Raw genomic sequence first — 26809 nt, forward strand, 5'->3', positions numbered from 1 at the left:
TGCCATCGTGTCGGTGGGACATGACCCCTCTGGATCTGTCCAGGTGACACCAGTAGTCTCCGAGGGTGTTCCTTGGAACATACTGCACATTGCTCACAGGTTGCAAGTACCTCTGCATAGGACACAGGCAAGTTCCAAGCCTTAACCGTAGCCCACATAGTTTTCTGTCCTGCATGGAGCAGGCGCCAGTGGAGCCACTGTGCCACATCACCTGCAGGGGCAGTCTCCAACCATCGCACCCTTGCCAACATATCTGCCTCATCATTCCCAGGATGGGCTAGAGGGGCATGCCCTGTGACATGATATACTGTCACCTGCTTCTGGTGTCCTATTTCCCATAAGTCCTGCCACATGGCCTGACCCCATAATGGACGGTGCATTACCATCCACTGGTTAATGTGCCAAGTAGCAATCCAAAGGGTCAGTCCACGATAGACAGCCCAACTGTCAGTACAGATCACCAGAGGTGAAGGTTCATTATGGGCAACTAGCCAAACAGCTCTTAATTCTGCCCATTGGCTGCTTTGGCCTGTACCCGTGTCCATCCAAATAGTCTCAGTGGCCGGATGGAAGGCGATAGCCGTCCATTTGGCAGGTTGGCCCCTGCTGGAACCATCAGTATACCAGGCATCTTCGGGGATGGGCACCCGCCCCTCCTGGTAGGGACTGACCTCAGGTTCTGCCTCCTGAGCCCCAGTTGCACCTGACTCTAAAGTCGCATAGGTGACTGGACCCAAGACTTCCTGCAGTTCTGCCCTCAATGGGCTGGTGCTAAGAGCACAGCGTTGTTGCAGATAGGCACCCCACTTGGCCAGGGTAGACATTTGGGCCATACCACTACGTGGTTTAGTTGCCCAATCTCTCACCCATCCAGCTATAGGGTATGTTGTTTTGACTGTAACTGGTGTTGTGGTTGTAATACTCTCAGTTGCCAGGAGGGCAGCATACACAGCTGCCAGCTGCTTCTCTACTAATGAGTAACGAACTTCAGCACCTTTCCACAATTGGGACCAAAATCCAATAGGTTGCCGTAGGCGCTCTGTCCGCTGCCACAAGCCCCATCCAAACCCCTCCGAGGTTACATGAACATCCAGCTCACAGGGCCTGGCAGGATCAAACACATTCAAGGCCTGTGCCACCTTGACAGCTCTCTTAGCAGCTGCAAATGAACCTTGCACCTGCTCAGTCCAATCCCAGCGAACCCCCTTTCGAATAAGGTTGTACAAGGGGCGTAGTAACTGAGCCAAATGCGGTATAAATGCTCGCCAATACCCCAACAAACCTAAGAATTCCTGTAACTGTTTTACCGTAGTGGGCACGGGGTAGGCTTGAATCTTATCTATAACTGCGTCAGGGATAACTTTTGTCTTACCCGACCAGACAACTCCCAAGAATTTAACAGATAACCCAGGTCCTTGTAATTTGTTCTCGTTAACTGCCCAGCCACATGCTTTCAAATGGGATAGCAGGGTAGGGACTGCTTGCTCCAATTCTGAAAGAGAATCACTAGTTAGCATAATATCATCAATATAATGGTACATGCGGACTACCTCTGGCTGTTTCCATTTAGCCAGGTCAGCAGCCACCAGCCCATGGCACAAGGTGGGGCTATGCAAATAGCCCTGGAGTAACACTGTAAAGGTCCATTGTCTCCCTTCCCAACTGAAGGCAAATTGGTCTTGACTCTCTGCGGCTATATCAATAGAGAAAAAAGCATTGGCCAAGTCTGCCACAAAGTGGTATGTCCCCAACTCATGGCTTAGCCGATCCATCATGTTAGCTATCGAAGGAACAGCAGCGTGCAAAGGGGGAACAACTTTATTAAGTTCCCTGTAATCTACTGTCATTCTCCAGGTTCCATCTGCTTTGCGCACAGGCCATACTGGGGAGTTGTAAGGACTGTGTGCTGGCCGGATGATCCCCACCTTTTCTAGTTCAAGGATTGTCCCTGTGACTTCTTCATAACCACCTGGCAGGCGGTACTGCTTGGTGTTAGTCACACGCCGAGGGACGGGTAATTGCAAAGGGGAATGTGATGCATGTCCCCGCAAAACTGCCTTCACAACCCTGATCCGCAGCCGAAACTCCCCAGCTGTAGTTTCCAACCACAGTCCTTGCAAGACATCTACCCCCAAAATATATTCAGGAATAGGAGATACATACACCTTATATGGCTTAGGAGGCAGTCTCCCTATCCCCAATGGAATAGTTATTGGCTTCACTAGAACAGTTTGGTCCCCATAACCGTCAATGGCCACTGGGGTCCCAGCAAACCGCTCTGGGTTTCCATAGAGAAGGGAACATTCTGCACCTGTATCCACCAAGGCCAACACCTGTTGTACATTGGAAGGGGACCAGTGGATAGCCAGTTCCACATGTGGCCTCCGGTCCCCGCCCATCCCCGTTAGACGGGTCCCTCGGCCTTTTTCCTATTCAAACTGGTACAGTGGGTCTTGGGAGTTCCCCTCTCCCTTGGCCGTCTCTATCATATAATCTTGTAACCGAGCTGTGCGCGCACCAAACGTTTTATTGGTAGCTGCTGGGGCCTTTCGTCTCAGTGGCTGGAACTTCTGTTCTGGTTTAAGCTGCCGCCAAAGCTCCAAAAGAATTTTATTAGACTGGCCATCCAATTTCCCCTTATCTGCTCCAGCCGCAATCAAGTCTACCCACATCTGTGTTCGGGTAACCTTTACAGGCCTGTTTCCCTTGTTAGTTGGGGGGGAAACATAGGCAGCAGCCCTCACTGCTTTATGATCCCGAGCGGCCTCCAGCTCTCCCAAATCTGCTACCATCTGTGTAACTGCATTGATGGGCTGCCCCACATAGGGGCCCAAGATAGCCACAAGTGACCCAAAAAGGGCTGACGGGGCGCTAGCAAGGACAAATTCCCTCATTTTGGCCGTAAACACTTCCTCGTCTGGCCCACGAGACCCAGGGTTGAAAACAGCATTCTTCATACCTAGTTCTCGAAGGACCTTTACTAACTCACTGTAGCACTGCCACCGACTCATTGCCCCCGGCAGTTCTCCAGCATTCTGCCAGACCATACGAATGGCAGCCATCACCCATTCTAATAGGGTATGGTCTCCTGGGTTGCCATGGCAGTTCTGAAGACGCTGCCTCAAGGAAGAGTGTGTGGTAATGGCGGCCAATTTCTCCATCTCTGTTCCGGAGAGCATGATGCCATCCACCCCTATATCCCATAATCGTAGTAACCAGGCTACCAGGGATTCAGTAGGTTTCTGCCTAAATTGTGCCCCCAACTCCATCAGCTCTGCCTGGGTATAGGGCCAGACCACAGAGTGTTCCATTACCTGGGCAGGAGGCTGTGGCTGCCCCTGAGGGACTCTTTGTTGCTGGGTTTTTACCTTCTTGGCGACAACTGGTCGGGCTCTCAGTGTGCGTATGGCAGCTTCAGCCTGAGCCTTCTCATCCTCAGAAGAGGAGTCGCAAGCGCCTGCTCCCGCTGACTCAAAGCCAATCCACCAGCACGGATGCTGCTGCTCCTTTGGTGACCGTTTAGGCTCCTGTGGCTGCTGGCTTTTGGCCAGAAGCTGAGACTCGAGCTCTTGAATCCGCAGTTGTTTCTCCAACAACTGCCGGTGAACACGTTCAACTTCCAGGGTAAACTGCAACTCGCGAACCCGTAATTCCTTCTCCAGTGCTCGCTCCAATTCCAGCCTTTTCTGCCGTTCTATTTGCAATTCATACTGAAGCTTTTGACCTCGGGCAGTTTCCTCTTGAGTAAAAAACATGTAGCCCATGGCCCCTAAAAGGACAGCCATGGGGAGCCAGAGCAGCAACCAGTACTCTATCCCACCCATCAAGGGTGGTGGCTCCATACCAATCTCTGAATCCTGCCGGAAACTACGCCAGTTGTAAGGCCAGGAGCCGCCATCGTGGCCATTCACATGCAGGTTCCCATTGGATTCGGGCAGACGATAAAGAAATGGCGGAGTCAGAGGATGGGGGGCCATCCTATTTATTGGTGTCTCACTGTAAGGCCAGGAGCCGCCATCGTGGCCATTCACATGCAGGTTCCCATTGGATTCGGGCAGATGATAAAGAAATGGCGGAGTCAGAGGATGGGGGGCCATCCTATTTATTGGTGTCTCACCAAGACAGGCAAACCACAAAAGAAGACAAGGGAAAAGCAGAAAACCAGCTCTTCCCATGAAGGGCCAGGGATCAGGGAAGCCCCTGCAATTGTGATAGCAGGAACTGTGTGTCCAAGCTCTCGGTCTGTCCCACTTTATAGTGCAGAAAACCAAAATCCCTTAATCCAATATACAGACAAGGAAGTCCCCGACACAAAGTCACTTATCCAAGGCATAATTGGATTCCCCATGAGAGTGCACCACCCAGATCATACAATCAGTCAAGGGTGTGGGGAAAAGCTTAGTCCCAAAACCAAACCTCAGGCTACAACGACCTGGCCTGCTTATAGCCTGTCCCCCACACCCAATATAAGTCACAAGTAAGCAAACATATATATCATATTTACAAACTTATTTGACCAACACTCACCAAGACAGGCAAACCACAAAAGAAGACAAGGGAAAAGCAGAAAACCAACTCTTCCCATGAAGGGCAAGGGATCAGGGAAGCCCCTGCAATTGTGATAGCAGGAACTGTGTGTCCAAGCTCCTGGTCTGTCCCTCTTTATAGTGTAGAAAACCAAAATCCCTTAATCCAATATACAAACAAGGAAGTCTCCGATACAAAGTCACCCATCCAAGGCATAATTGGATTCCTCATGAGAGTGCACCACCCAGATAATACAATCATTCAAGGGTGTGGGGAAAAGCTTAGTCCCAAAACCAAACCCCAGGCTACAACGACCTGGCCTGCTTATAGCCTGTCCCCCACACCCAATATAAGCCACAAGCGAGCAAACATATATATCACATTTACAAACTTATTTGACCAACAAACAGGCACGTAGTTGCAATGGAAAAGTCTGGTAGGAGAGACAGCAATGTGTTAAGAGTGTTTGCTGTGCCCACTCCCCACTGCAGGGGTCCCCAGGGCACCTCGGGGCACCCGTACTCTTGTCCACTGTGCGTCCTCTGTGCCACCCCCACCCCATTCCTCAAATGCACTAAGCAGAACCCTGATTCAAAGTTTTCACACTTGCTGTTCCTCTGCCTGGGGGGTTGCCCATTCTCCCCACCAGGCTTATTACCCCTCTCATAGGGCCTCTGCTAAAGGCTGGACCACCTTCAGGACACTGCCTGCTCCCACTATCATTGTGAAGGTTCACTTCTATGCTATTCTCATTAATCTATCCCATTAATGCTATTCCATTCATCTATGTGTCTAGAATTACTCCAGTATCACACTGTTTTGATGACTGTGGCTTGTGGAAAGTTTGGAAATCCTGAGTGTGGGCCCTCTGAGTTATATTTTTCATGTCCAAAACGTTTGGGATATTCGGGGTTCCTTGAATATTCATATAAATTTGGATCAGATTGTCCATTTGTACAATGAAACCAAATGGGTTTCTGATAGGAATTGTATTGAATTTATAGGTCAGTTTGCATTGAATCTTAAATCTATAGATCAGCCTATTGTCATCTTAAGACTGTTAATTATTCTGGTCCATGAACATGAAAATGTGTTTCCATTTATTAAGACCTTCCTACATTTCTTTTGACAATGTTTTGTAGTTTTCAGAATATAAATTTTACATGTATTGCATTAAATACATTCCTGTTTTATTCTTTGTGATGCTCTTATAAATGAATTTTCCCCTAACTTTATTTTCAGATTATTACTAGCATATAGAAATACAACTGGGCCCTGGCCTGTTGGCTCAGCGGTAGAGCGTCGGCCTGGCATGTGGGGGACCCGGGTTCGATTCCCGGCCAGGGCACATAGGAGAAGCGCCCATTTGCTTCTCCACCCCCCTCCCCTCCTTCCTCTCTGTCTCTCTCTTCCCCTGCCGCAGCCAAGGCTCCATTGGAGCAAAGATGGCCCGGGCGCTGGGGATGGCTCCTTGGCCTCTGCCCCAGGCGCTAGAGTGGCTCTGGTCGCGGCAGAGCGATGCCCCGGAGGGGCAGAGCATCACCCCCTGGTGGGCAGAGCGTTGCCCCTGGTGGGCGTGCCGGGTGGATCCCGGTCGGGCGCATGCAGGAGTCTGTCTGACTATCTCTCCCCGTTTCCAGCTTCAGAAAAATACAAAAAAAAAAAAAAAAAGAAATACAACTGACATATATATTGGACTCATATCCCAAACTCATTTATTAGTTCTAATAACTAATTTAACTAATCACTTAGTTGAGTAGGTAGTAGATTTCTGAGCACTTCCCTACAAGGTCATTTTATCTGCAAATAGATATATTCTTTCTTTTCCATCTAAACACCTCTTTTTCTTGCCCAGGCTAGACCCCTGGCACAAAGTTAGATAAGGTCATGAGGATGGACATTCTTGTCTTATTCCTAATCTTCAGGGAGAATCATCCTGTGTTTCCCCATCACAGGTGATGCTAGCTGTGGGTTTTTCATCACATTGAGGAATTCACTAGCTTGTTGGGTTCTTTGTTTGTTTGTTTTTTATTATGCAAAGATATTGGATTGTACCAAATGCTTTTTCTGTAACCACTGAGATGATTGTGTGGTTGATATGGTGTATTATATCAATGAACTTCTGGATGTTAAATGAACCTTGCATTATTGGGTTAAATCCCATCTGGCCATGGTGAATAATGTTTTTTATATGTGACTGGATTTGGTTTGCTAGTATTTTGTTGAGGATTTCTGCATGCATACTCATGAGAGATACTGGTCCATGGTTTTCCTGTGCTATCTTTGTCTTGTTTTATTATCAGGGTAATACTGGCCTCAGAATAATTTTTGAAGTGTTCCTCACTCTTTGATTTTTGGGGGAAAGCATTTATAAAGAATTGCCATTAATTTGTTTTAAATGTTTGATAGAATTTACCAGTGGAGCCAAATGGACCTTGTGGTCAGGCTTTTGATTATTAATTCAATATCTTTAATTTTTTTAATTTAGTGTTTCTACTTTCTCTTGAGTCAGTTTTGATCGTTTATATCTTTCTGTGAATTTGTTTATTCCATCTGTTGTCTAATTTATGAGAATACATCTGTTTATAGTATTTAAATAGAATTTGTTAAAAAAAAATTTTCTGCTCTGGTATTTAGAAATCCAGTTGATTTTTATATACCGACTTGTTAAACTCTTATTAATTCTAATATTTACCTGCAGCATGTCTATAAGTCATCACACACATAATCACATGTCCAGTGAATGATGACAAGTCTGTTTTTCATTTCCAGTTCCCATGACTTCGTTCTTTTTATTGCCTCATTACTGTGGCTCGGACCCCCAGTACAATGTTGAATAGAAGTGGGGATAGCAGGCATCTTAGTCTTGATATCAACTTTAAAAGGCAAACTTTCAACATTTCACCAAAGAAATATGTCTTTTATAGATTTTTATCAGATTCAGGAATTTCTTTATATTCGTAGTTTTCAGAGCTCTTCTTTTTTTCATAAACGAATGTTGAACTTCACTAAATGCATTTTCTGCATCAACTAAAATAATTGTATGATTTCTCTCCTGTAATCTGTTAATATGGCAAATAACATAAAAGTTTATCATGTTACATCTACCTTGCGATTTGGTGGATTTTTAATATTTTGTTTAGAATGTTGCATTTATGTTCATGAATGAGATTTACCTGTAATTTTTTTTTCTCCTAATATCCTTCTCTCTCTCTCTCTCTCTCTCTCTCTCTTTACATCAAGTAGTTACACTGATCTCACCAAGTGAGCTGAACATCTTCCCATTTTCCTTTCTCTGGCTGAGTGTGGGCGAGCGTAGCATTATTTTTCTGTGAATGTAAGGTGGGATTCTCTGGTGATGCCATCTGGACCTGGAGCCATCTGTGTGGAAAGGTTTTCAGTTATGGATTCAATGGTTACAAGATTGTTCACATTTCCTCTTTCTCTTTGTGCTAATTTTGGAGCATTGTATTTTCCTAGAAATGTATCCATTCTGTGTAAAACTTCATATTAAATTGTCACAGGTTTTCTCTTAGCAGTCTCTATTGACTTTCCTGTAGCTCCTGTAACAACTTGTCACATTTTGGTGTTCTAGAACAACACAGATCCAGTTCCTTACAGGCTGGAGGCCTGAAAACCAAAGCGGGCTGCCCTGAGTTAAAGTCAAGGTGTCCGCAGGACCAAGCTCCCCAGAGGTTCCGGGGAAGAATCCGTTTCTTTGCCCTTTCCAGTTTCTAGTGGCCGCCTGCACTCCTTGGCTTCTAGTCGCTTCCCTCATCTCCAAAGTGCATCCTCCAGTCTCTGCCTCCATCATCACTCTCTCTCCTCAGGTCCAGGCTCCCTCATTTAAGAACACGTGATCACACAAGGGGGTCATGAGATAACACAGGCTACTCTCCCCATCTCAAGAATCACATCTGCAAAGTCACTCCATCATATAAGGGGATAGGTTCCAGAGGTTAGGAGCTGGGTTTTCTATGGGGTCATCATTTAGCTTACCACATCTTCTTACTATCTTTTGAATGTCCTCAGGTCCACGGTGTCTGCCTTTCCAGTCCCGACTGGGTATCTGCACCTTTCTTCTTTCTCTCCACATCTGTTTCTCCAGGGTGTTTCCATCAGTCTTGTCATGCAGACGAGCGTGCATGGCCAGAACAGGTTCGCAGTGTACACGAAGGGAGAATCAGAGGCAGGAGCCATCATCCAGGGTGGGGCCTCTCTTGCATTCTGTGCAAAGTGCACAAAGCTCTCACTTGAGGGCATCAGACCCCAAGACAGGGAGACTCAACTTCTGGACTGTGGGACTCGGAAGCTGCAAAATTAGGAAAGCACCAGCCCTTCCCTGGCACGTCATGGGCCAGGATCCACAGCTATGCGAAGGGCAGACCCTGGGTTACAGGTCTGTTCTGCCAGCTTGGCGTTCAGGCTGGAGGTGCACTGCCCCTTCCCAGGTGTGATGGGGCTGGGATCCGAGCCTTTTCAGTTGGCCAGCACACCTGTCTTGGGCACTTGGCCCTGCCCAGCTATAACAGAGCTCTGTGCCAAGCCCACCTTTTTTCTGGGGGCCAGTCTTCAGTGAAACAGACAAGTTAACCCTTGCCCCTCAAGGATTTTCAAAGAATTAATATCTGTTTTTGTTAATTTTTTTTCTTCTTTTCTATTTCATTAATTCCTAAATTCATCTTTATTATTTTCTCCTTTTTCTTTTGGTTTTATTCTTTAAAAAACAAACAAACAAAAAACAACAACAAACCTCTTTGAGCTGGGTGCTTCGCTCATTAATTTTTAGCTGAGGTTATTTTCTAAAGTAAATATTCATTACCATAACTTCCTCCCTGAGCCCTGCTTACCTGCCTCCCACATGCTCTGATGTGCTTGGCTGGGTTTTTTTCATGCAATTCAAATTTTCTAATTTGCATGGTGATTTTTTTTTTTACTTGTGGATTACTTAGACAAGCATTTCTTAATTGATAGCTATCTTTTTTATACTGATTTATCATTTAATTACCTTGTGTCAGATTCTTGTGTACGCCTTCCATCCTTAGATATCAATAAAAATAAATTGATGGCCAAACATATGGTCATTTTTTTAAAAAAAAATACCCCATCTGCGCTCAGAAACAACAAGCATTCTGCAATTAAAGTTGGCTTTTTACATGCCAAGTAGGTTAAGCCTGTTGTGTATCTCAAATCTTAACTATGTCCGCACTTATTCTTGTCTGCTCGTTATCTCAGTTACTGAGGCTCCCGCCAGGACTGCGTAACCTGTCTGCACCCCTGTGGTTCTGTCCATGTTGCTCTGACACGTGGGGGCGTGTCATTAGGTGTGCACAGATTTAGAATTGTCACAGTTTTCTGGTGGACGTAGCCTTTATTGCTATAAAGTGTTTCTCTCTTTTGGTGATTTTTTTCTTGCTATCTTGCCTGTTACCAATAAAGCTTTACTGCCTTTTTTTTTTTTTTTTTTTTTTTTTTTTGGTTAGTGTTCACATGACATATGTTTGTTTGTTTTTCCATTCTTTCACTTTCCACTTTTCTGCATCCTTGACTTTTGGATAGGTCTTTTGTAAACAGCACAGAGAGTTCTGAAAAATCATTCTGACAATCTTTGCCTTTTGGCTACAGAATCTGGCCCATGTGATTTTGGTCTGATTCTGACATACCTGGCTTCAATCTGCTATTGTGTGGTGTGTTTTTACTTGTCTAACCTTGTCTTTGCTCTGTTTTCTCTCAGCTCTTGCCTTTTAGGTTTGACCGAATATTTTTTATTGTTCCATTTTGCCTCCTGTATATGAGTATATGAGTATATTGTAGTGCCCCTAGCGATGTCAGTGTCTTTCCTTTACTTATGAACATGGACTGTTCATTGCTTCCCCCCACTTTCCAGGGCAAGGGAGGGATATAAGTTCTTTTCACTTTATTTACAGCTTTTCCAACTTGTATGCTCTTGTGTTTGTGTGTGTTAGTTTTGTATATATTTTAATCTCCATAAGAACGATGTACAGTTCATGCTTAGATTCCTTAGCAACTTTGAGATACAATAAAATTGATTAAGATATAATCTGTGTAGCATACATTTTTCCTGTTAAAAACATACAATTCAATGCATTTAAGTTTACTTATAGAGTTGTGCAACCATCACTATAATAAAATGTAGGACATTTTTATCATTCTCTGAAAGAAACCACATACCCCAGAGATCCAGGTTATCTCAGATGGGCTCTGCAGAGAGGGATGGGAGGAAGAAGGGAGGTAGGGAGGGAAGGAGGGAGGGAGGAAGATCACAGCAAACGGAACAATCAAACACAAGAGGAGCATTACCCAGCATAAATTCTGAGACATCTTAGGCCTAAAAGAAGATCAGAGGGAGAAAAATGATTTCTGTATTCTAATAAATTAGTTTGGAAGAATTTAAATTAAATGTCTTTGGCATGCTAAATGAACATCAGTACTTTTAAGGTTCTGAGAAGAGGTCTAGAGGAAAAGTGTGAACCTGATCTCATCCACTGTCCCCTGACATAAAGCTCTGTTGGCCACCATTTCGTCCACAACCCAGGGGATGTCTCTGTTTTACTGTGTAAACTGGAAAGTGAATTCTTTACCACTTATTAGGAAGTGCCAGTTTTGGAGGAAGGAAACAATAAAAATATCACCAGAAGTTAATGAATAAATAACAATGAAATATGTTAAACCAATAGTTAACTTTTAAAATAAATGGTCAATCTGTCACCACTCTAATCAATGAAAAAAGGAAATAGATTAAGAAGAAAAGAGATATGACACAGAGGATTTTCAAAGCCTGAGAGAAAACCATGCATAATTATATGCTGATGAATTTGGAAAACCCCATGAAATGGACATTTTTTCCATCAAAGTACTCAAAATGATTAAAGTAGAAGGAGCTGATCTGGGATAAATTAATGTCATTGATCATCTCAGTTATGTTACCAGAAATCCCAGCCAATTAAATTTAATGAGAAATGAACCTGTAGGTGGGTGTCCTCAACGAGGAGACATACCTCCCTGCTGCCGAGGGAAGCCCGGGAGCACCAGCAGGAAACCACTGGAGTCATGAGTAATTGAGAATGGTAGCCGGCAGGAAATGAGGGCAAAACCCAGGAATCAGTTAGTGAACGGGAAGGCAAAGTGATGCAAGTCAGCTAAGGAACCACAGGAAAGGAGCAGGGAACTCCACAGCTTGGTTGCCGGGAACTCCACAGCTTGGTTGCAGGAAACTCCACAGCTTGGCTGAGGAACAGAACTGGGATGAGGGTGAGGTGCCCAGTTCAGGGGAACCCTCCCAATGATACCTGCACCTGTAACCATGAGAGGAGAGCCCCCCTCCAATGGGTGCGTGTGCAAACTTGTGTGTCACGCTTGTGTTTGCATTGCAAAAGGTCTGAAAGGGGTACGTAAAATGCTAACAGTGCAAGAAGGGCTACTTCCATGTTTTGCCCTGTGTATTTCTTCATTGTTTTTTTTTTTTTTTTGGTTTTTTTGTTTTGTTTTGTTTTTTAGTGAGGGAGAGAGAGAAAGAGAGAAAGCCAGGGACAGACAGACAGACAAGAAAGAAGAGAGATAAGAAGCATCAATTCTTTGTTGTGGCCCCTTAGTTGTTCACTGATTGCTTTCTCCTATGTGCCTTGACCAGGGCCTCTAGCTGAGCCAGCAACCTTGGGCCTCAAGCCAGAGACCATGGGATCATGTCTATAACCCCACACTCAAGCTGGCAAACTCGGGGTTTTGAACCTAGGTCCTCAGCATCCCAGGCCGACGCTCTATCCACTGCACCACCCATTGTTTAGTTTTTTATAAGTATGCATCATTTTGTGTTTGAGTAACTATATATAATACAGAGATGAGAAGAGGAACATATACTAGAACTCTCACTATGTAGGCAGAAAATTCTAGGTTAATTTTATTGTTTTCATTATACTCTATTTTTTAAACTTTTTACAATAAGTAGGCAGTTTGTATAGAACATAAAAGTTTTACTTTTATAAAATGGAACACATCAATAAACATTATGAAAAGTTAATAAGAAATAATAGGTGGGTCTAAACAGCCAATATATTTTTGAAAAAGACCAGTGATGCAGGATCAGCTGCTCTAACAACTATTTAAAACCAACAACAATATGAATCACAAACACATAAAAGTTATCTTCAATTGTTTTTAAAAATGCCAATTCAGGTTTAAGATATGGAAAGCCATAGAGAATACTACCACCCAACCTCACAATTAGATAATCTGCGTAATCTACAAAATGAGAACTTTTCTTGAGCTCACGAGAGCCAAGGTCACAGGAAGTGAAGGGAGGTGAAGGTCAGATCCTGGCCAGCCCCTGTGAGGAGGGGCAGGACCCAGGAGCCGGTTCACCATTAGCAGAGCACGGAGAAAAAGGGGTGGCCAGAAGGGCGGGAGAAATACCAACGTTTTAATAAACTCTTAAAGGCTGAATATGGGACAGGGGGACCTTTGAGGATTACTGGGAGCCCCAGGCACAGGGGAAGCCATGTTCACTCATGAGCTCTTTTCCACAGGCTTTACTTGGTGTCACCAGGAATAGTGGGGACAGGGCCAGAGAAAGCTGCCCTTTCTTCAATACACAAACATGCAAAGCCACATGCTATCCCAGACTCTCCTTATTAAAACACAAAATTCAGCCCTGGCTGGATGGCTCAGTTGGTTAGAGCATCATCCTGAAGCTCAGAGGTTGCCGGTTCAATCCCAGTCAGGGCACATACAGGAATGGATTAATGTTCCTCTCTCTCTCTCTCTCCCTTTCTCATTCTCCCAAATCAATAAAATAAACATTAAAAATAATAATAAAAATAAAGAAAACACAAGATTCATCTTGAACTTGAAAAAGAGAGTGAATTAACCAAAACATAAGCAGGAGGGAGGAAATAACCGGGCAGGCACAGGCGTCAGTGATACGGAAAATAGAACGTGGAAGAAATCAATGGAGTAAAAAATGTTACTTTGCAAAGATCAATACAATCAATAAACCTCTAATTAGAAATATCAGAAAAAATAGATAAGACACAAACTACCATTATTACGCAATGAAAGAGGGGGAAAACACTCGAGACCCCTCAGACTTCAAAAAGATAATACAGGAATCTTAGCAAGATCTTTCGCAAACTTTCTAACTTTGAGAAAACCGGCAAATTCTTGAAAGGCACACACACCACCAAAGCTCCCAAAAGGAGAAGCAGATGTATAGTCCTATGGATCCACTAAAGAGACTGAATCTGCTGCTAACCACCTTGTTACCATGAAGAAGACCCCAGGCCCAGGGGTTTCATCAAACAATTACAGAAGGAATACACTGGGACACAAAATATTTGTTGCATCCACAAACATACTTGTTCTTACCTAATACGAGTGTGCTGATCTCAAATCTGACATTAGTTTTTCTCTGTAAGCTACAGTTTTTTTGCAATTCAAGATTTTAAGTTTTCATATTATTGTAAAATTTTCAACATTTAGTTTACCATAATGAAGTAGAATGTCTTCTTGGGCATATATTATCTTTGTGAAAATATAATAATTTACATAATGCAGTAAATACACTAATACACTAAAGGATATAATTGCATCAGAATTTGTCTACAATTTCAAAACAGAACATATTAAAACACTTATTTTAATCATAAAATTTGTGCAAAACTTATTTAAGTTCTATTCAGGCAAAAATTTGTGTTTGTAGCTCTTGCGTTTGTGTACTTGTTGAGGACAATCTTGTTTGATGCTCCAGCAGTAGTCTGATCATCACTAACAGCTCCAAGATTTTTGGGAAACTTATCAAGGTGACTGTTCAGGAAGTGAATCTTAATTCTCATGTTGCATCCAATGTCGCGGAAAGCCAACAGCATCCTTTGAACCAGAAGTTCATAGTTTTCTGCTTTTTTGTTGCCAAGGAAGTTCTTTGTAACTGCCACAAAAGACTGCCATGCTGCTTTCTCCTCCTTATTCATCTTCCTGGCAAATTCTTCATCATGTATGAGGGTTCAAATTTGAGGTCCATTGAATACACCTGCTTTTATCTTCTCGAAAGGCAAGGCAGGAAAAGCAGAAACAATATGTTGAATGTATTCACTTTCTCTATTCAGAGCCTGAACAAACTGCTTCATTAAGCCAAGTTTGATGTGAAGTGGGGGGAAAATGATCCTGTCTCAATTAAGTACAGGTTCATTCACAATATTTTGCATCCCTACTTCCAGAGCTTCACGTTTCGGCCACTCCTTCTGTGTCCAGTGTTTCTCCCAAGCTCGGCTGTCCCACAAACATAGAAAGCAAGGATACTTCGTGAAACCTCTCTATTGTCCTAGCAGGAAATTTACCATTTTAAGATCCACACAAATGATCCAGTTATGCTCCTCATACTTCAGAAAGTCGAGGACAATTTTTATGTCATTCTTATTAAGTCATTCAATTCGGGTTGGCTAAACTGCTGAGGAATTAATGACTGCTTGGTATCAGAAGAAGACCCTTCAGATTCTACAACCATTTTCTCATGCATCTTATCAAAATACACTTCATCACCATGTTCACTTTCTTCGTCCTTAGAAGAAATAAAACCATTGAAAACTGGAACCAGGAGTGTCTCAGAGTGTGGGATAGGTCGTATCGCTGAAGGAATATTAGAATATGCGATCATATGCCATTTTTTCTTGCTGATGCCCTTTCTATGGATCAGACAGAAATAATAGTCACTGCTGTGGTCCTTAGGTTCACGCCAAACCATGGGAATACCAAAAGGCATTCCTTTGCATTTTCCTTTTTTCCAGTCACAAAGCATTTCCTCACAATTATGGCACACAATATGAGGAGCCCAATTCTTGTCTTGATCACCAAGGGGAACTTGAAAATAGGCAATATATGCACGTGTCACAAATGATGAAATATTGCGCCTCTGACATTGAAGTGTGTAACAGCCACATATATAACAGAGGTGTCAGGATGATTCTTACATTTACGTCTACTCAAAGAAGCCATGATTCAATCTTAAAACAAAATAAGAGGGTGTTTTGACCAGATAATTATTTTTTACATTTAAAAACAACTACAATTATGTAAAAGTGATATTTATAAAACATTAATTGCCTTGTGGTTATGTTCAATCCAAGACTTGTTTCCCTTTAACTCCAACTTAAAAACCAATGCATGCCATTAACTATAACAAAAAGAAATTAAAATTGCATAAAAACTAGATGCAGGGGTCCCCAAACTTTTTACACAGGGGGCCATTTCACTGTCCCTCAGACCGTTGGGGGGCCGCCACATACAGTGCTCCTCTCACTGACCACCAGTGAAAGAGGTGCTCCTTTCCGGAAGTGCGGTGGGAGCTGTATAAATGGTTTCAGGTGGCCACATGCGGCCTGCAGGCCGAAGTTTGGGGATGCCTGAACTAGAGCATGCACCAAAAAACAGATTTCAGATTTGGAATCAGCGATGCAGAAATATATAGAAACAGTTGTAAAACCTCATGCAATGGAAAATGAAAAAAAAAATTGTTCTCCAGTGAATCCAATCTTGCAACCTCATTCCAGAAATAGAGAGGGGGAACTACTCCCAACCTGTTTCATGAGGTGAGCACAACTCCAATAGTAAAGACATTGCAGGAAAGAGAGTTACTGACCAATATCCCCACTGATAAGAAACCCAAAAGATACTGAAAAACATTAGCAAATTAAATGCAACATTTACAGAAAGGGTACTTATTCAGTGACCACATTGTGTTATCCCAAGTGTGCGGGATTGGTGCATCGTTTGAAAATCAGTTTTATTCTCCATGCTAACAGAATAAAAGAGAAAAATATACAAGTGTTGAAATTGATGAAGAAGCAGTAACAAAATTCAGCATCCATATGAATTATTTAAAAAATTCTCACAAATTAGGGAGAGATGGAAACTTAATGAATCTGGTAAAAGACACAGATGAGAAACATGCCACTTGGCATCACACCCAATGAATGTGACACGTCACCCACGTTCCCCAAAGATCAGCCGTGAGGCTCGGGCTGCCCGCCCGTGACTGCTGTATGACATGGAACGGAAAGGCCTGGACAGTGCAAGAGGCAGGAAAGAGAAGCAAAGGCATACGGGACGAAGAGAGAGGTGTAAACTCTCTTCACGGTCTGATAGTGTGCGCAGAAGGTCCTAAAAAATCCAGGAAATAAGTACTAGAGCTAATCAACGAATACAGTAAAATCACAGCATAAAGCAAGTATAAATATGAGTTTGGGTTTTATACATTAGTGACAAACAATTGCAAAATGAAAAAAAAAAGCTTAATCCCATTTACAATAGCAACAGGATGATAAAGTTCTTAGGGATATATTCACATAAGATGTGTAAGGCCACCAACTAATAACTATAAAACTGCCAAGAAGAATTAAAGATGTTCTAAATAGAGAGAAGAACCACATTCATGAATTGAAAGACTTGATATTATTAAAATGTGGGAGCTCCCTCCTTTTGATCTGTAGACTTAATTTCTTCCCAGTCATAGCCCCAGCAGACTGTTTAAATAAAAATTGATAAAACTGATTCTAAAACACGTAATTGCAAAGGACCTAAAATGGATCTAACGACAATAGAAATTCAAATAGCCACATGTGTCTAGTGACTTACTGCACGGAGAATGCAGCCCTGAGGTACCCAGAGCAGCCTTGGACAGGAAGTGCGGGATTTACACTGTCTGAGTTCCAAATGTACTGCAAAGTCACAGGGATCAAGACAGCATGGCACTGGCATGGGAATCAACACGTAGATTAACAGGACAGAACAAGTCCAGAAGACGACCAACTAACCACATGAGGTCACTTGATTTAGGCAAAGTTGCAAAAGCAATCCAATGGAGAGACAGGAAGTCTTTCAACAGGTGGTTCTAAAACAAGTGCCTACTCTGCTTGGCAAAAAACAAACAAACAAAACACATTTCAATCCCACCTCATATCATCCACCAAATAATTGAGATGAATCAGAGACCTACATGTAAAAGTTGAAACTAATTTTTTTGTATTTTTCCCAAGTGAGAAGTGGGGTGAGGTGGGGGGGAGAGGTAGACAGACAGACTCCCGCATGCCCCCGACCGGGATCCACCCGGCATGCCCACCAGGGGGCGATACTCTGCCCATCTAGGGCGTTGGTCCGCTGCAACCAGACCCATTCTAGCACCTGAGGTAGAGGCCATGGAGCCATCCTCAGCACCCATGCCAACTTTGCTCCAGTGGAGCCTTGGCTGCGGGAGGGGAAGAGAGAGACAGAGAGGAAGGAGAGGGGGAGGGGTGGAGAAGCAGATAGGTGCTTCTCCTGTGTGTTCTGGTTAGGAATTGAACCCAGGACTTCCACATGCCAGGCTGACGCTCTACCACTGAGTCCCCCTGCCAGGGCAAAACTATCTTTCCTTTTTAGAAAAAATTACAGCGTTTCTTTGTGTCTTGGGAATGGACAAAAGTTTCTAGGTCTGGGAAGAGGCTTTAGGGAAATTTCTGGGTGGGGATGTTCTATATCTCAATAGAGGCTTGGGCTACTATGGTGTATATATTTTTCAAAACTCACCAAATGGTATACTTAATACTGATGGTATAACTACATGTGATTAATCCTCATCCTCCGAAAGAACCGTATCTAGTTAGTGATGTGCATGCTGAGGGCACTTAGGGGTGAAGCCTCCGCTGACTGCCAGGTCTAACCCTCTTCCTTAGTTTGGTAGAACTGTGGGCTCACTGCTCTCCCCTGGGAGGGGCATGTTCCACGAGGGCAGTTGTTGTCTTGCCATCACTCCTTCAGCTCCCAGACAGTGCCTGTCACCCAGCAGGCAAGCACAGCTAATTTCTGTTGTGCTGTCCTTCAACCACTGAACCTTCCCCAAGCGGCTTCTCCACCAGGCCCTGGACTGGGTGCCAGGACACAGATGGATTAGACATCAGCTCTGCCCTCAAGGGGCACAGATTAATGTAAGCTCCATAAGGTGATGACTTTTCACAGATGAAGCCTGGGGTGGGTGTAGGGTCGCAGGAGCACAGCGAGACCCCCTAACCCAACCTGGTTCTTTAGGGAGGGCTTCTAAGTGGAGGACTACTTGATCCTTGTCCTGACATAGGACTACAAGCATGGGGAGGGAGGCAGGAAGAGAGATTGAAGAGAGTAGTAGTGCTGCTGGCAGAGCTCCAGACTGAGGGTTTAGGCAAGGCATTGGGAGGCCCTGACAATGGAGGAGTTGAGATGAATGACTTAAGGCAAGGATGACACCCAGGTTCCTGGCCTGGGGACAATGGATAGAACCACCACTCATTGAGTGGAGATACCTCAGGGAGTCTTCAGAGCCATGGGATAGATTCTACCAGGTTGGGTATATGGGACTCAAAGCAAGATCAGGGGTCCTGCAGCCACTGAAGACAGAGCCCGGGTTCCGTTAAGGTCTTGGTCTTTAGCTTCAAACTAGGTTACATAGTAGGGTTGGCTGGGGAGTGGAGTGGGGGGTGGGGTCACAGCTCCATACCTCCAATGTCAGAGTGGGTGGCCAGGTCCTTGTAACCCTCTTAGCACCAACCATCTGGGCAAGCTGGGAGGGCAACTTTGGGAGGGCTGGGAGTCAACTTTGCCAACAGGACAGCCAGTTGGGGCACAGATTTTTACCCCCAATCCCAAACAATCAGTTGTAGAGAAGCACATTGGTGGAAGACCCCATTCCAGGGGCAAGGCCTGCAGGTGGGGCTCCCAACCCACAGGACTCCCCACTGCAACTCCCCAAAGCAGTGCCTTTTCCAGCACTTGCACCTGTTACCAAGATTTTGGGAAAACCTTGGAATCAATTATTTAAAGTTCATCTGGTGAGAACAGCAAAGAAAATCTAAAGGGGGGACCCTAGATAAGAATATGAACTATAAAACTAAAATCATTTTGCAAAGGGAAGTGCTGGGGAAAATGGATCAATAGTTAACAGAAAAGTTGGCCTATAAGAGGTAAGATTTTTTTTTTTTTTTTTTTTTTTTTTTTTTTTTGTATTTTTCTGAAGCTGGAAACGGGGAGAGATAGTCAGACAGACTCCCACATGCGCCCGACGGGGATCCACCCAGCACGCCCACCAGGGGCGACGCTCTGCCCACCAGGGGGCGATGCTCTGCCCCTCCGGGGCGTCGCTCTGCCGCGACCAGAGCCACTCTAGCGCCTGGGGCAGAGGCCAAGGAGCCATCCCCAGCGTCAGGGCCATCTTTGCTCCAATGGAGCCTTGGCTGCGGCAGGGGAAGAGAGAGACAGAGAGGAAGGAGGGGAGGGGGGTGGAGAAGCAAATGGGCGCTTCTCCTATGTGCCCTGGCCAGGAATTGAACCCTGGTCCCCCGCACGCCAGGCCGATGCTCTACCGCTGAGCCAACCAGCCAGGGCCAAGAGGTAAGATTTTCAAATGTGATTAAGGAAACTTCCGAACAGGAAGGCAAAGGAATCTATGAGCTCAGGATATTTGCTGAACTATTTGGGACAAAGTCAATTTAGAGTCTTGCCTCAAGCTACATGCATGCCAGATGGATTCCAGAAATAAGTTTACGAATTCTGGAGGGAAGAAAAGACCTTAATGTTAAAGTGGTGATGGAAACCACACAGGACCAGATGGAGATGTTTGCAGGGTTGCCTTTTCTCGTCTCTTCCCAGCCCAGCAGTACTGTTTCCAGGGTCTGAGAGGGAAACAGGTTTTCATGGCGACACAGGAACACCCCGTGCCTTCCCACTCTATCTCCCGGTGAACAGTGGGATTTTTCAGAGGCCACATGACCTGTGATCTCGTAAGAGATTACGTGCAGAAGCAGGTCTGAGGTTCCCACTATCTTGTATTAAGCCAGACATTAAAGAAATCTGCAAAAAATGTAAAACAATGCTACTCCTCTAAACTTTTTGTTTTGGGAAATACAGTTTTCATTAAAATATGCTAGTTATGTTGATATTGAGTTTATTTTCAATATTTTAAAACACCCTCCATTTTTATTTATAAGATGATAAATATTGACAAAACTTACATAAGTAAAAGCTCCTTGGGACCCTCGGGGATTTTCAATGCTACAAAGGGACTTGGAGACCCAAAGGCTTGAGGACTGCTCTTGGTCCCTGAGCACTTGGGCAGGGGCTGTTTTCCCCAACACCCAGTGCATCTACTTGTACCACAATCTGACCATTTCCTGGGTCCCTACTATGTGCCAGAGGGCACTGCTACAGATGCAATGATATACCTGTCAGTCTTGTTACAGCCCAGTGGGTGGTGCCCTGAGGGAACAGACTGGCTGGGATAAGAAGTTAGAACTGCAGTAAGACACACCCATAAAAGTAAAAAGCTGCAAATGTGCAGGGAATAGGTCACTCAACAGGTTAATATCTTTAATATACAATGAGCTCATACAAATTTATCAGACCCCAGTAGATAAGAGGAAAGGGCACTGACAATCCACAAGAGGAAATACAACGGCTTAACGTGAAAAGATGTTAAACTTTGCTAAAAATCAAAGAAATGTTAACTGAAACACAATGCTATTTTTTTTCGTTAACAAATCAAAGACTCAGCCAGATGTTAATACTCAGTGCTGGCAAGATGGGCATCTTCATCCTTGCTGGTGGCAGTGTAAATGGATATGTTTCTGAAAACCACTGTCAACATGTAATAAGTCAATAGTTTTCATAGTTCCTAATTCAATAATCCCCTCTGGGAATCTATCCTATCGAAATAAAAAAAAAACTGGAAGAAAGCTTTATGCACAAAGACGTGTTCATCATTTTCTAACAGTGAAAAATTAGTACCAGCATGGCGACCAACCATTGGCACTACTGTCCATCTCCTTGATGGAGTACCCAGCCATTCCAAAATAAAATTACTAACAACAAGGGGCGAGGGAGAGGAGGAAGGAGCCTGAAAGGAGAAATATCAAAATGTTAAAAGTTTACTTTTCTCTTTCATATATTTTATTTTCAAAAACTTTGATAACGTGTAGTTTTGCTGAAAAGACCTAGTATATAGTTTGTCCCTCGTTTATGGAAAGGGGTTAGTGATGTTGAAGTGAGGAGCAGGGGTTCCTCTTGTCTCTGCTGCGTCTGCGCTGTGCCCACTGCTACCACATCAATGTTAGGCCTGAGATGACACAGGAGATGGCAGTTCTGTTCAATGGGCGATGGGCCCACCTAAACCTCAGTCTCCTCCCGACACGGGCAAGCTTCGGCTGATGGCCCAAAACCTGTTCTATCTCCCTTCCCCCAGCCCTATCTTGTGTCATCATCTCTAAGCTCCTAAGCTCATGCTTCCCAAGCAGAGGTGACCTCAGCCTCACAGCTCTGGTTGCAAGTTGGAAGGGACCTCTGCAAGGAGCTCTTCCTACTCAAGGCTCCAACTACAGTCTGTGGTCCCAGCATCTGTCCCTTCATACAATCACAGGGCTTGCTCCCCAACGTCACGCCCAACTCTACCCACAACTGTTCCCTCTCCCGTAGGCCCGTCAGGGTCGTGGTCATCCAGTGGGTGGTTCTGCCCTGACCAGACACTTGTGCATCAGGGAAGTCTTACCTGCTCCTTCACGAGGTACTTTCGCATTCCTCGCGGTGGCTTACTCACCATGTTTAGCTGGGACAAATGAAAGGGGTTTTTGCTTTTTCCTAGAAGTCACTGAAATGCCTTAGACAGTAAATTAACCCCAAGGTCACACTATATATTAGGCCAGGACATCACCCTTACTCTAAATCCCATCCCAAATGATGCTGTTGGAAATGAAGCTTACTTTCCAGATGGGAATCATGTAGACCAGACAGCAGTCACAATGACATCCAATGTCAACACCATGAAAAACAGAAAACTGTCCCTCACATGCATTAACACTACTAACTGCCTGACCCTTTTATAAATCAATACCAGCTCTCTTATATTTAGAGGAATTATAACCCCAAATTATGTACAAAGCAGCTCCTCTCTCCCACTTCCTTCTTCAGCTTGACCCTGCCAGCCACTGTGGCCTAGATCAGGGCCACATAGAGCTTGGGTTCCATCCTTCTTTGCTGGGGACTGGATATCTTCCATCTGAGCCGGTGGGTTCCCAGCGTGGAGCTTCTCCCGAGTCCAATGTGGGGCAGCTTCAAGCTCTAATATCTGCTCCAGTTTCCACAGCTGCCAGAAGCAGTCAAGGTCACAGATGTACAACAGCACAGTCCCAAGCCCACAAGCATAAGCACCAAGACAAGGTGTGATTAAATTACCAAGCCAGATGAAGCTGGAGCAGCAGCCTGGGCGGGGCACAACCCATATACAAAGGGCCAGGTCATGGGTATGGATGGACAGCACAACTGAAACATAGTGTGTAATGCACAGGATATGTAAAAACCACTTGAGCAGACCCAGGGGTTGCTGAAATAGCAGGGTTTCCGCCCTGCTCCCATACTGGGTCTCCAACCCAGGTGGGCCTGGGCCACGCAAGAACCTTCAAGATGTCCGTTACCCCATGCAGGCTTCCTTTTCCCTAGGTGCCCCTGTTCCCCTCCCCCTGTGGCCACCTCCACCTGGCAGGCAGGCAGGCAGAAGAAAACTGCACACTAAGAGAAAGTGATCTGCATACCCCTACCAGAAGTCCCACCCCCGGGATGGTGGCTCCACTGTGTCCTTCCCTCATTCATGCTTTGTGAGCACCATGGTCCCACCTGGACAGCCTTGGCTGGAACCCAGGGGGGGCTGTGGCCTGTACTCAGGCAGTTGTTCAGCATGGCAATTGGGCTAACAGTTTACAATGAGTGGGGTAGCAGTGACCCACAAACATCAGCAAGCACTGAGTATCCTTGACCTTGCAAGGCAGTGGTTGCTTCAGGAACGCAGTCACTTTTCCCAACATCACCAAAACTCTTAGGAAGTAAGGACAGGCCCCAGGACCCAACTTCTGGGTATTTCAAAACAGGTCTCTGGGTGGGTGTAAAGGCTATCTTTCTGCAGTCAAGCCAGAAGAGAGGCAGATGAACCCAGGGTAAGATACCCAACCCTCCATCCCCCCATTGTCCAGATGGTCATGTAAATGCAGTTCATTTGGCATTCAAATATGGCGGGAGCATCACCATCCAAAGGACTTGGCCAAGACTCATCTAGAAAGTGATTCCTGGGCATCCCCCATAAGGAAGTACATAGCCATCAACCACTAAGAGATATAGCTTTGTCCCTCAGAATTAGGATGTCAGTCTGCACTCTCATGTTAAGATGGAGGTAGTTTGCAGCTCTTTTCCTTTATAAATGCCACCAATGCCCTGGCTGGGGTTACCAGAGGCCAATACCCCCTTGCCTTAAGTGTTTATAGATGTGTCCCAAAGGAATTGGGTCTCTAGCTATAAGAGGTCACACTGTCTTCGACAAAGGCTGGACAGCTGATGGACAGCCCAGGCTTGGGGAAGGCATGTTATATGGAAGCTCTGGAGACCTAGAGATGCTGTGGGCGGCTGAGGCTGGAGTGAAGGCCACTTGTCACCTGAATGGAGAAAGGAACATATCTCAAGCTAGACAAGGCCCACCACCACATGACATGGAACAGAAGAGGATAATTATGCACTTGCAACTGGAGGTGATTCCCACTGGAGGTCCAGGGCAGCAGAATGAGCCACTGGCATCCAGCCCTCAGCCTGCAGAGGGTCTCGGGCATGGATGCACTGCCTATGGCAGTGTGACGGAACTGCTCAGTGGTCCAAAGGCAATCACCTTCTTTAGCAGGCAAGTCAGATTCCCCAAATTCCTGATGCCATCAGAACACTGGCAGCGAAAGCCAGGCATAAATGGAGGTGCACCTTCCAGGTTTCACCCTTTACCTGCATTTTCAGCCTTCCCCAATGGCAACAATGGGCCACTGACTGCACATTCAAGCGAAGCTAACCCCCAGGAATACTGGAACTACACTTCCAGCAGTGATCAAGACTTCCCAGCCCAGCAGTGCTGGGGGCCACTGTGAGCAAGGTCAAGGCCCCGGCCTGCTACACTGGGCTCTGGCGGGACTGCTGATCACTTATGAGTGGGAGGCCAGACTCCCCTCTCCAGGTCCCCAAATCAAGGCTAAAGTGCCTTCGGTCATCAGTGAGCTCACCAGTGATTACAGGGCAACCAGGTGGGGAGCTGCCATGGGGGACTGCAGAGGCAGAATAGGAGCAGCTGTGAACCTCGTCAGGCTGGGAGGGACAGCCCAACTAGTCTAGAGCACACTGTGGAGTCCATGGGACCAAGGAGCAGAGCTGTGGTCACCAGAAGGGCTGGAGTTGCAAGCATGAGAGAGGGAACATGCATTGAGGTGCAGGTACCAAGCTAGCACATGATACAAGGAAGCAAAGTGGGTAACAGGGAGCCCAAAAATATGAAGGAAAATCTCCTGCTGGAACAGGTCTGGAGAAGCAGGAAGGGGAATCTTCAAAGAAGGATGCTGTTGTAGGGACGTTTCTTCTACGCAGCAAAGGGGGTTGCTACCTGGTAGCTGCAGATGCAACCAGGGTGCTGGTGGGTTCTTAAAGGTTCCGTGCTCGGGTAGGCACGGTTGGGGCTGGACTAGTTCCGTTGGAGGCTGGGTGCACAGGGCAGGGGCCTGTGCCCGAGGCAGCCAGCTGTCGGCACAGCATCTGCCGTTCCCGCACAGCCCGATTGGAGGCAGAAGTCTTCCTGATTTGGGCGCGCCTCGCGTGCCGCAGCGGAGACTTGTAGGTTCTCCGCAACTCTGCCAGGAACCCTTGATAGTTGTTTCGCAAGGGGCTGTCAGGTTGCATGTGCGGGATCGCCCACTTCTCTGCCTCCCCAGTCAGCCGGGATACAAGGAACGCCACTCGCTCGGCCTCACCTGGAAAGCGGGAGGCCTGGAAGATCATGAACCTGTCCATCTGCATCAAGAACCCTGCTAGCTGGCCTGGGTCTCCTGAAAAAGGCTCAGGCAGAGAGGTTGGAGGCGTGGTCATTGGTCGGGTCCCATTTGAGGTAATCGCAGAGATGGGCGGGGTGATCTGCAGGGCACCCGGAATCCGAGCCCTGGTGCGTAACAAGGTCAGTTCTGCCATCACGCTCTCCAGCATGTTGGTGAGATTGGCCTTCTCCGCTCGCAGGGTAGAGGCCTCCCGCCTCAGCGCGGAGTTGGTGAGGCGCAGGGAGGTAAGGGTGTCAATGACGTCATCCATTTGGGCATTGGTAGAGGATGCAGACGCTGGGGTTTCAGCTTTTGCTGTCTGAGGTTGGACCATGTTGGCAAAGGGCAGTCAAAGGCTCAATTACTTACTAGGTGGGTGAAGGAGGTTGACGGACCTGTGATGCTAAATTGGGTAGACCCAGACAGGAATGCGAGCACAGGGGTTCAAGACTCCGAGCGAAGGCCGGGTGGATGGAGCCGGGAGAGGCGCGCAGCCGCGGCCAGACAGGTGGTGCAGGCCTAGGGGATCCCCAATTCCGGATCAGCTCCTTTACCGCGAACCTCACCAGGCCAAGGCGGGCTATACAGGAGATTAGACTGTTCTGGGGCCTGAAGGATAAAAAAAATGTTTTTAAGAGGTTTCGTCTGCAGAAAAGGGGGGTCGGAGTAGGGGTCGCGGCGTGGGAGGGGTAAAGAGCGGGCGCGGGGCCCGCACCCACCTGAGGCAGAACAAAGGCGGTCGCACCTGCGGCGGCGCAGAGGCCTGGAGCGGGCGACGGGCGGGTACCTGGGTCTCCGAGGCTTCCTCCGCGGCTGCGTCTGCCGCGCCGGCCGCAACCAAGATGGCACGATCGGGAGACGCAGGCAGGCGGATGAGTCACGGCGCTGTCCACCGGAACTGCTTCCTGGTCAGGTCAGGCCAGGGCAGCCGTGGCAGAGGAAAGCGGGCGACCTCAGGAGGGAAGACGAGGGGAGCCAGGGACAGCGTCGCAGTGGAGAGCGGGTCGCTACGCGACCTTGGCGCGGCCGGGGCTGGTACGGCGGAGGCAGCAGTATCAGCGGCCAGTGGGCCGTGCGCGGGACCCACTGGTTACCATGGAGACCACTCGTTCGCGCAAGGCGGCGGCCGCGGCCGCAGCCCCGCCCCGGAAGTAGTGAACCAAGCCCCGCCTCCGGGCAGCGCAGTACCGCCTCACGGGGCAACTCCTCCCTGTCCTTCCTCAGCAGCCAATCAGCGTTCGCTGTTACTGTTAATTTGGTACTGTAAGTGCTTGCTTTCTTTTCTTCTTAATTCTGCACGAGACTGCTTGCCAAACTCTTCTTGTTATATGTTAATTGTTCTTTCATTTTTTAATGAAATTGTTTTTCATATTGTAACCTGGATAGAAATTCAG

At 46.1% G+C, this 26809-nt stretch overlaps 1 protein-coding gene across 2 annotated transcripts; it reads right to left on the reverse strand.

The window, feature by feature from the left end:
* Window positions 1–20873: 20873 nt before the first annotated feature.
* On the reverse strand, window positions 20874–26554 carry RTL6 (retrotransposon Gag like 6). Of its 2 annotated transcripts, none has more exons than XM_066358630.1 (2): window positions 26161–26554; window positions 20874–26024 (listed from the first exon to the last, which is right to left on the reverse strand). In XM_066358630.1, the coding sequence occupies exon 2, from the start codon at window positions 25747–25749 to the stop codon at window positions 25030–25032; it is 720 nt and encodes a 239-aa protein (XP_066214727.1). In that variant the 5' UTR covers window positions 25750–26024; window positions 26161–26554; the 3' UTR covers window positions 20874–25029. The 2 variants fall into 2 exon arrangements, with proteins under 2 accessions (XP_066214727.1, XP_066214726.1); XM_066358629.1 differs by having other exon boundaries at window positions 26135–26554.
* Between the last annotated feature and the right edge of the window lie 255 nt (window positions 26555–26809).

This window comes from Saccopteryx leptura, chromosome 1, assembly GCF_036850995.1.
Source record: "Saccopteryx leptura isolate mSacLep1 chromosome 1, mSacLep1_pri_phased_curated, whole genome shotgun sequence".
NCBI lineage: Eukaryota > Metazoa > Chordata > Mammalia > Chiroptera > Emballonuridae > Saccopteryx > Saccopteryx leptura.

Bases quoted from the DNA above. Each gene is read 5' to 3' on its own strand.
- RTL6 (XM_066358630.1), bottom strand. From the start codon at position 25,749: ATGGTCCAACCTCAGACAGCAAAAGCTGAAACCCCAGCGTCTGCATCC.